This window comes from Sceloporus undulatus, chromosome 5 (assembly GCF_019175285.1).
Source record: "Sceloporus undulatus isolate JIND9_A2432 ecotype Alabama chromosome 5, SceUnd_v1.1, whole genome shotgun sequence".
In the NCBI taxonomy this organism is placed as follows: Eukaryota; Metazoa; Chordata; class Lepidosauria; order Squamata; family Phrynosomatidae; genus Sceloporus; species Sceloporus undulatus.
In genome coordinates this window covers 63,426,822-63,437,350 of record NC_056526.1, presented here as the reverse complement: position 1 = coordinate 63,437,350, position 10,529 = coordinate 63,426,822, and the positions used below count along the sequence as shown (strand labels likewise).

At 38.3% G+C, this 10,529-nt stretch overlaps 1 protein-coding gene across 1 annotated transcript in view; it reads right to left on the bottom strand.

Moving 5' to 3' along the window:
- The window catches only part of ADAMTS20 (ADAM metallopeptidase with thrombospondin type 1 motif 20), a 107,830-nt gene that overhangs the window by 51,130 nt on the left and 46,171 nt on the right, over window positions 1-10,529 (bottom strand). Inside the window, exons 12-20 of the mRNA XM_042469932.1 lie at window positions 8,571-8,716; window positions 7,044-7,225; window positions 6,793-6,929; window positions 4,963-5,080; window positions 4,789-4,884; window positions 4,033-4,199; window positions 3,792-3,921; window positions 1,798-1,924; window positions 1,193-1,403 (exon numbers count right to left, since the gene is read on the bottom strand). Of these exons, the coding sequence (XP_042325866.1) occupies window positions 1,193-1,403; window positions 1,798-1,924; window positions 3,792-3,921; window positions 4,033-4,199; window positions 4,789-4,884; window positions 4,963-5,080; window positions 6,793-6,929; window positions 7,044-7,225; window positions 8,571-8,716 (1,314 nt within the window). The remainder of the gene's footprint in view (window positions 1-1,192; window positions 1,404-1,797; window positions 1,925-3,791; window positions 3,922-4,032; window positions 4,200-4,788; window positions 4,885-4,962; window positions 5,081-6,792; window positions 6,930-7,043; window positions 7,226-8,570; window positions 8,717-10,529) is intronic.

Genomic DNA, 10,529 nt, shown 5'->3' with positions numbered 1-10,529 from the left:
GAAGGAGCTTGAATGCCCCCAGGCCTGAAGGGGGGGGGGACCAGACCCCGCAAACCCCCCCTCTAGCTACGTCCTTGCATCGCACCTGACAAAAGATAGTATAGGGACCCTCTAAAGGCTGTGTGGTAAGCACAGTTCTGTCCACAAACAATGGGGACAGTATTCATGAGCAATAGCTGGAGAGACTGTTTCACTCTGCCTAATGCTACAGTCAACCCTATTATATATATATATATATATATATATATATATATATATATATATACACATATACATATATAATTATATATAATATATGTATGTATAACATATTATATATAATTATACATTATACTGTACAAGTTGAGACAAATCTAGTATTTTTCCCCTCCAACTCTGGGGTGAAACAGATGAGCAGGAAAAAGCGGCATGAAGCTGCTTTTTCTGAAAGTGGTCTGAGTCCCCACCAAGGCAACTGGAGGGCGCATGTCATGACTACATGGCGTGACTTCAAGCCGCACCACTGGGTACTTTTTATTGTTCCCTCCGAATGGCCATTCCTGTGAACCTTCACACAGTCACATGTGCAGCACTCCACCGGCACAGGGCATCAGAGCAGAGATGTGTCCATGCAAATGCTGGCGACGTACAGTCATGCCCACCCTTCATCCCATGTCCATTCTTTGACTGTCTGGTGTGTGTATGTTTTATTTATCTCCATGAGAGATTTTTACACTTTCTCCTTTGGGCATTGCCACCCCCACCACTTGAGTACGGCAGTTCCATTCCTTCTAAACATGCTCCTGCGATGGGGCATTTATATGCACAATTAGAGTTAGGGTTAGGACAAAGCACCCCTTTACAACCACTCTGGCAGTGGTGCATTTAGACATATGAGTGAAAGTGCACATTTTCCAAGAAGAAGTGGAAATACCCAGCTCCTTTTTAGCCCAATTTTTCTCTCTGTGGGATAGCTTAGGAGCAGTTTCCAGCCAGCTTCAAGTGCCCTGCTTGGAAGCTAGCCAGAAACCTGTTTATTTTGACCATCTATTTCGCCCCTCTATTAAAAAAATAAATAAATAAAAATGATGTCATTAAAAATACTGTACCAAGCACTTAAAAATACACAGAAATCCATCAGTAGCTTATCAAGCTAAATCACACACTTCAATGCAAGAACTAATTAGAAAAATATAATATTCTAAATATGTACCTCTGACCATTCTGTGTAATGCCAGCTTGCCTGAAGACAGTCTCCATGACAGACTTCTCGGACTGGGGGTTTCTGCTGATCAGCACAGTATTTATCATCCACTGGAACATTCAGTCCCTTTGAAACAGAGTACTTCATACAGTGGATGTCTAAAGACCGAAACCCTGGGCCACACCGAGTTGAGCATTCACTTTTGCCAATGATATGCCACCTATAAGTATAAACTATTATATAAAACTAAATATGTTTTAGTTTGTAAAGGTAACCAAAATTATGAAGGTATCCAACTAGCATCAGGAGCATTTAAAGAAAAATGAAGCATATTTGTTGCCTTTTATAGATTCAGTTACAGAAAAACTAATTTAAAACATCTTAGCACAACAAATAAATGAAATGAAGAGTCTATAGACAATTATCTAAATGAGTTTGTGAAACACACACTATAAATTACTTCTAAGTTGTAAAAGCATATTCAAAATATATATCAAATTTCATTGTTTTAATAATAAAAAAATGCTAATCTATGCATACCACTTTATGAAGGTTCAACCAGAAAGATAGAGATTACAACCAGCCTTTTTATAACCACTTTTTTTTCTTTTTACCTTAATTCACATTCTGTATTACACTGTTCAGTTAGAGCTTTGGGAGGTGTTATATGCTCACATCTTTGATCAGATACTAGCAGATGATCACTCCTTCGTATGCATGTTACCTTCCTCCTGCGAAGACCTTAAGCAGAATGTTTTGAAAAATGTTAACATGACATTTATAAATCATGATGGGAGAAGATGTTATTTTCGTTTTTATTTAAAAATAGCTCAATCTCATTTTCCAGGATAATTTTAATTTCTTTCCTCTCCTTCCTTGCTCTGTTTATTTCAGAGAGCTGACATGCAATAACATGAAGGGGAAAGACCATAGGACTGCCTAGAGCAGTGATGGCGAACCTATGGCACGTGTGCCAGAGGTGGCACTCAGAGCCCACTATGTGGGCACATGTGCTGTCGCCCCAGCACAGAGTTTGCTAGAGTTTGTTACTAGAAAGCCAGAGGGACATGGCACTTTGCAATAAATAAGTGGGTTTTGGGTTGCAGTTTGGGCACTCAGCCTCTAAAAGGTTCGCCATCACTGGCCTAGAGACTGTGCAACAGAGGCTATTCCAGCCATCAGCTGAAGGGACTTCCCATTTCCTTGTAAACAGAAGCCAGCCCAGGGAGTTTTTAGTGGAAGCTCTCTGGCACTGGCATCATCAGGTCAACAATTATCACCCAGTAATTGGTTGACTGGCCAAACCCAAAGGGTGCTCAGTAATGGCTCCTTTTCATCTTGGAGAGATATGACCAGAGGGGTTCCACATGGTTCTGACCTGGGCCCAATGCTATTCAACATCTTTATCAACTACTTGGATGAAAGAGCAGAGGGCATGCTTATCAAATCTGCAGATGATACCAAATTAGGAGGAGTAGCTATTACCCCAAAGGACAGGATCAAAATTCAGGATGACATTAATAGATTAGAAAGCTGGGCCAAAGCTAACAAATTGTATTTCAGCAAGGAGAAATGTAAGGTACTACACTTAGGGAGGAAAAATGAAATACATAGATATAGGATGGGGGACACCTGGCTGAACGAGACTACATGTGAAAGGGATCTGGGAGTCCTTGTGACCATAGTTGAACATGAGTCAACAGTGTGATGCAGCAGCTGAAAAGGCCAATGTAATTCTAGGTTGTATCAATAGAAGTATGGTGTCTAGATCAAAGGAAATAATAATGCCACTCTATTCTGCTTTGGTCAGGCATCACCTGGAATAATGTGTCCAGTTCTGGGCACCAGAATTCAAAAAGGATGTTGAGAAGCTGGAGCATGTCCAGAGGAGGGTGACCAAAATGGTGAAGGGTCTGGAAACCATACCTTATCAGGGGAGACTTAGGGAGCTGGGTATGCTTAGCCTCGAGAAGAGATGGTTAAGAGATTTTATATGATAGCCCTGTATACGTATTTGAATGGGTGTTATATTGAGGATGGAGCAAGCTTGTTTTCTGCTGCTGCAGAGAATTGAACCCAGAACAACGGATGTAAGCTACACAAAAAGAGATTCCACTTCAATGTTAGGAGGAAGCTCTTGACAGTAAGAGCTGTACAACAGTGGAATATACTCCCTTGGTGTGTGGTGGAGTCTCCTTCTTTGGAAGTTTTTAAACAGAGGCTGGATGGCCATCTGTCAGGGGTGCTTTAATTATGTGTTTCTGGATGGCAAAGGGTTGAACTAGATGGCCCTTGTGGTTTCTTCCAGTTCTATGATTCTATATGAAATTAGTTTTGGAATTGGCCCTCTGTAGTAATATATTTTTAAGATGGTGAAATGATAATTATAATTTATTTAGGTTTTTAACAGTAACATCAGTATAATTAAACCATTAAATTAAACTAGTTTTGTACTGTATCAGTTGATCTATACACAACTGTATTTTATCCACAAGTATACTGTCTTAGTTAACAGGAAAATGAAAAAGAAATATAGTGTGAAAGGTTATGACAAGAACTTTTGTAATAAATTAAATATCACATCACATCAACAAGAAAATGACAATACCTTGACACATTTTGTTGCAGTCCTGCCAAAGCCCATATGGGTCCCAAGTAAACAGATCATTTCCCTCTTCTATAGGAATGCTGAATGAATAGCGAACATCGGGATTATACAAATTACCTACACATAATACCTAAACGAAGATTACAAAAAAACAAACAAACTGTTTTTCAGTGTATTTCTCCTTATTTCTTATGTCCAACAAATAAAGGTGCTTACCATTTATTAAATATTAAAAATTCACCTGCAAAAGAATGTCCTCTTCAAGCCGGCCAGTACTATTTATTCTTTCCACAGTATTATTTGAACCACTATACTCAAAATTAGCTCCATATATATTGATTTCCTTTTTAGACAGGCTGACAACAAAATTTCCATTCAGGAAGAAATTCCCCTGAGTATTGGATAATGCTATAACAATGTTGACAGAGAGAATAATGATTAGTACATCTTCACTTTAACCTTACATCCCACTTGCACATTGATAATTAACATTTTACACAGAAACCTCTTTAAAGAAACAATTATTTTGATGACATCAATCACTCACTTCCTTTCATTTATTATTATTTATCTACAGACATTTGCATACTGGCATATGATACGAAACAGCAGTATGATAAAGACATTATTTGCTGAAGCAACGTTGTCACACTGCCACATATCCTACTCTTAGAACACCTGAGACTTCCAGACAATGATTGAACTCTTATAACATGCTAAAGGGTTCAATGAGATTACAAAGTGGGACCAGACGACATTCCTGGGGCTTCATGAGAATGAGAAGTCAGATACTCAAAAGATAATTTCATTTTTTAACTAAAGAATTAATGCAATTTAAAAATGATTTGATCTGTGTTTAGGAGCAAAGTATGTGAAATGGAGGTCAAATAGCAATAGTGTACCAATTTGTGTGTTACCAATGATATTTCACAATTGTTATATTGCTTTTATTCCTAATAGAAAATTATAACCAGCACTTAATTAACCAAATGCTTACCAAGGTAATTGTCATCTTCTGGCTTCCCTGAATAGCTGTGCTGACGTATATCAAGGTTTGTTGCTCCTATGGGAATTTTTATTACGCTATTATAGCCTGAAACACAATTATATATAAATTAAAACTATGAACGATTATTTTGCAATAATCACATGCATCTGTAGGAAAACATACCATAATGTGCACTGTTGAAAGTACCAGCAAGAATCCTACATGATGTGTTGTCACCACCACAGATGCCACATTTATCTCTTCTCGCTTTGGAGTTTAAGACATGATCACAGCCAGCTTGCTAAAAGAACATGTTAAAATAGTTTAATGTCCATACAACAGTTTTCTGTTTAGTTAGAGGTAATTCTGTTTAATTAGAAGGTTCTCTTTTTTTTTGTAAAACCCTTTAAAACACTAATTTTAAATTATAAACCTCTCCTCTTTTCTTCTCTCTCTCTTTCGCTATGATTTGTCATGCCAGGGCACCAATGTAGTCAATATAGTGAGTTAAAAAGAATTTGAGAAAGGCGTTGGATACTATGGTGGAAGATGAAAGAGTATGGGCAGAGGTCAGTTCCTGTCTGGGTTAGAAATCAGATAGACTGTTCCCTTTTTTAAATTTTATTTTTCTAACCTTGCAAAAACTGAGAATGCTCACTTAACACCTATTATCTGTACACTCTGCGATTCACACATAGATTCAAACATCTGCTAAGAACTGATTAATGTAGGAACAACAAAGACTGAACACTTTCAGTCAGCTGTATCAACTCATGATTTTGTAACTAGGAGGTGTAGCACATTTCTGCATTTCTTATCTTCTTTCCTCCTTTGTCAAAGATGTATTCCTTTCTCCCTTTAAATTTTGATGACACAGTTATCATTACATCACTACATCAGAGCTTCATTGCATTTATAATTGTCATCAGTGGCACCTGCTGCAGAAGGGCTGCCAAGGGGGTAGCAGTGACCTCCTCCGATTGCCTTGTTCACTGGGTCCACTTCTCCAGCCAGACCTCGTTAGAGCTGCCAAGAAGCAGCAACAGCAGATTCCCCTACCTCTGCTCACATCCTGCTGCCTCACTTTCTCTCTCACTTCCCTGGCCAGGGCGGCTGAGAGAAAGCCAGGGAAGTGAGGCAGTGTAAAGAGACAAAAGACGCGCAGTCATTCCTTCCCTCCTCCTCTGCCACCTGACTTCCTCCTTGGGAGACAGCTGGGCAGTGGAGGAGCCTTGAGGGGTGAGTGTGTGCCCTTCCTCCTCAGGAGAGCTAGGCATTGGAGGAGACTCAAGGGGCAGGCATTTGCCCTTCATCACCTCTGCTGCCCAGCTACCTCCTCAGGGGGAGAGGAAGGCAGTGAAATAGCTTTAACGGGTTAATTGTTCACCCCTCCTCCTCTACTGCCTGGGTTCCTTCTCAGGGAGAGGGCCAGGCAAAGGAGAAAGAGCTGGTGCTGGGTGCAGCAACACCAGCACTTATGCTTCCACCACAGTGGTAGGGGGACCCCATGATTACACACAACCATGATACCACTGATTGCTATCATTACCAAACCCAAATTTTTAAATTTAATTTCAATAACACTAGAAATTTTCTCCAATTTCTGGCTGTCACTCAAGTGACTGTTTTATGGCTGCTAGTTCAAATGTGACTTCATATTACAGTGTGCCACATCATATGCGGGCGCTATATGCGGCTTCCAACATATGCTGGAAGCCATGGCGGAAAAAAGGCTCCTGTGCCACACAGCGCGCCACAGACATGACCCCCATTGTTTCTTATGGGGCTTGAGCTTACGTGCTTTTTCTTTTATGCGGGGGGGGGGGTCCAGAACGAATCCCCTGCATAAGAGAAGGGCGCACTGTATACATATCTCATAACACATAGTTATTAAAGTTATCCATTCTATACAGAATTGTGTGTTACACTGACAATCACTCTGAACAACATAACAACACTTTTAAACAGGATTTGTGTTGTTTCATATAAAACCACCAGTATAAAATTGATTACCCTGCATAAGCCTTGGACACATAAATCATGCGTATCTGGTCCACATGGAGTACCATCAACAACTCTGTCTTTCAGCTGAAAATATGATGTTGTGCCAGAAACGCGGCAAAAAAGCTTACAGCGATCTTTCATGGAAACTGTTGGAACAAAAAAGTCAAACACAGATTTGTCACTTATGAAGCTTTGCCAAAAATAAAATAAAATAAAATAAATCACTATTTAGCAAGAAAAGACCATTTTCAGTTACTTACTGCCACTATATTTTGGAAGCCAGCGTACAGTAGATGTTAATCCATTGATGTTAAAATGTTTACCATCAAAGTCTGAGCATTGCTGTTCTCGAAAATCTTTTCTGCCCTTAGGACATGTATCAGTGTTACATGATCGAAACTTCATCCTGCGGCCCACACAGTACTTTCCGCCATGTTTTGGCCTAGTTAAAAATTGCATTGGAAGTATGTTCACTGCAAGTATTCAGATACTTTCTAAAATCAAGCCTAGACCTTGCTGCTATAATATAAATAATTGCCTTCTATCCAGACACAACAAAGTTTCTTTTTAGACCTAAATGACTTTGATGTTTTATTTTAAATATTTTATTCCAACTGCAGTTAAACAGGGTGGTTCACAATAAGTCATAAAAAAGCAATAAAAAGTATTCCAGAAAACAATATTTCATGAAAAGCCATTTAAGCCATTACAAAGCAAATGGAAAGAAAGCGTAAAATGCTATTACTGCACTATCAAGAATTCTCAGAAACAATTGCATTATTCTATGCCTGAAGTTTATCCAGTCTAGAAAGTTTTGATTTATACAATACCACAATATTACAATCCATGCAGTCAATGCAGCATGGACATAGAATACTCATAATGTCTGCCTTTAACATCCAAACAACAAATTGAAATTATACTCTTAAGTATGACCAAATGTTCTTAAGGATTGAAACAACTGTGCTTTTGTTGATAGACCAGCACCCAGACAACAGCTATGTGTTTTAATATTTTTAGAAGCAAACAGGCATACCTGTCTAGATCTGAATATCCCCAATCAATAGCCCAGTCCAGATGGGCCTATAGGGCACCCTCGCCATGTGCTAGGGGTTGGCCGAGGGCACACCGTCCACACGTGCCTCAACCCTAGCACGTGACGAGGGCATCAAAATGGCAGCGCCCTGTACACACGGGTACCGCCATTTTGACTTTACGGACGCTTAGCATCCGCACGTCACGCCCCCATAATGGATTGGATTTTAATGGATTAGTTGGATTTTAATATGTAGTTTTTAATCTTACTGTATACTGTTTAATCTTGTTTTAAGGGGGCACTATTTATATATGGATGTATTTTAACTTGTTGTACACTGCTTTGATTGCCTGGCAAAAAGCGGGATAGAAATGAAAATTTTATTATTATTTTATAATGACGTTGCGAGTGTGCCATTGGCACAGTGGTGTCATTATGGCGCCGCAGAAAGAACCCGCATTTGCGGGTTCTTTTTGCTGCATGAGGAAGTCACGCGGTTTGTCCACTTCCTCACGCAGCAAAACAAGGTGCTGGCAGACAGCCCTTTTTGGGCGGTCTGTACACCGCCAGTCCTAGCTGGGACAAAGTGTTCCCAAGTGACTAGGTAGTTTTTATGCAGTGACATACAGATGTGTGAAAAATGAATGGCAAAACTAATTACTTCTGCTAATTTACTGTTGCTTTCAAACTGATAAATGGAATGAAAAGAATCTAATTGCACATACATTTAAAAGAAAAGAAAAACACATACTCAGGTCGATTACACAATCTGGTTGTACTTTTGATACCGCCTCCACAAGTTCTGGTACATGAACTGTAAGGTCCCCAGGATCCCCACTGTCCATCCACAGGAAGCTTTTCCATTTCTTTGCTTACACAAATTCCATGGCGGCAATGCTGCCCCAATAAAAAACAAAACCACAACTTAAAATTCAATTCTGTATGCACAGAGTTAACAGTCAAAAGTAGGAATATGAATTTATGTCAAAGACCATTAAATACTGTTACAGAATTATCAGGAAAATAGCTTTTAAATTAATTTTGTTTTCAGGATATTAAAATTTGAACAACGGAAAAGCTTAGCGCCTAGTGGGCCAGGTTTTCATTTTTGTAACTATCCTAGACATTTAGCAATTCAAAAGGCATCTACGCCTGGCATTTTTCATTTGGGACAACTGAAGTTCTGGCTGTAAGTCTTCTTTGAGTTTTAACTCATATATTGCATAACTGAACAGGTAGCAGCCCAAAACATATGACCAAAAAGCAAAATATTTAGGAGTGTTTCCAATATGTGACATAAAGGCTGTGCAACTTGTTTGTGTGAAACAAGTATGAACATATAATGGATTTCTTCATATAAAGCATGTGTGAAAAATGACAAAAACGCTTTGTGGCATCAGTGGCCACTGAAGTAATATGTATGCAACATCTCTATGCTTTCACCTGTAGTAACTTCTCCATCTTTTCACTTATATGATTAAAATAATGTGGGGCAGCCATGTTGTCTATAAAAGAAAAGTCAAAATAAACATATTAAATTTAATACTTTTTTAAGGAGGGGAGAGTACCAGGGATTTTATATGTTTTGTATTTTTAACTTTGTTAGCTGGCCCGATTGTTCTCAGAGGGGCGGGATACAAATAAATTTTATTATTATTATTATTATTATTATTATTATTAGACCAATGAAAAATGCAATAGTTCCCTGCATCTTTCCCAATGCAACACTGTAACCACTACACCATACCGGTCCCATTATTTGATGCAGGTTTGTACATTGGTGGGTATAGCAATTTTAAATAACTGGTGTTACAGTATATCCATCACTATGTGTGAAAATGTAAATACTGTCATGCCAGAATTAAAGCACTAGTTCTGGGATATATTTTAATGCAAGTATAAATAAACTGTAAGATGTTTATAGTTCTAAGATATATTTTTAAAGGAAATGTAAATAAACTATCAGATGCTTATCATCATCATGTTTATAGACACTATTTGCTAACAAAGATTAAACAAATGACTATTTAATATTTGAGCTATTTATAATTTCTCTCAGTGAATAAAAGCTTTTATGGCATGCCACTTGAGAATACATTTTGTAACCATTAAAAAAAAGAGAGAGAGAGGTTCATCTCATATTTACTTTAAAAGATGTTTCTGGAATGTCCAGAAATATAGCACCTACATGACAACTACTTCTATAAAATTGGAATAAGCCCATGTTCACATCTGGAATTTAATGGCTTATTCAATAGAGAAGAAACAGGATGAAGTCATAGTAGAAAAATTATGCACCAGACCTATCCCAGATGTTCTTCTCATGCCCTCCCCTTTCAGACAGTAACTGTGTTTCAGAGAGATGATTACATTTATTTTATTAGTTGTATAATAAATTATGCATGCAAAGATGGTAATCTTATGGTAAGACTGAATCCAAATGAGAGCTCAAAAGTTCAAGTAAAGAATACAGAGAGAACACTTTTTAACAGCATCATTGATAAGTGAGGCTGTCTTACTACTGACATTTGCTATGGTAATTTCTAAAGCAAGGACTCTTATTAGAAGTTTGTTTGATGTACTTAACAGTAAAAATCTTTATGAAGTGTTAACTACAGTAACTACTGTGCAGATACATTTCCCACAGTAAATTCCAGTCGTAAACCAGCTGCTATTCTGGCTTCAAGGAGAGTGAGCCTGTAGGAACTTT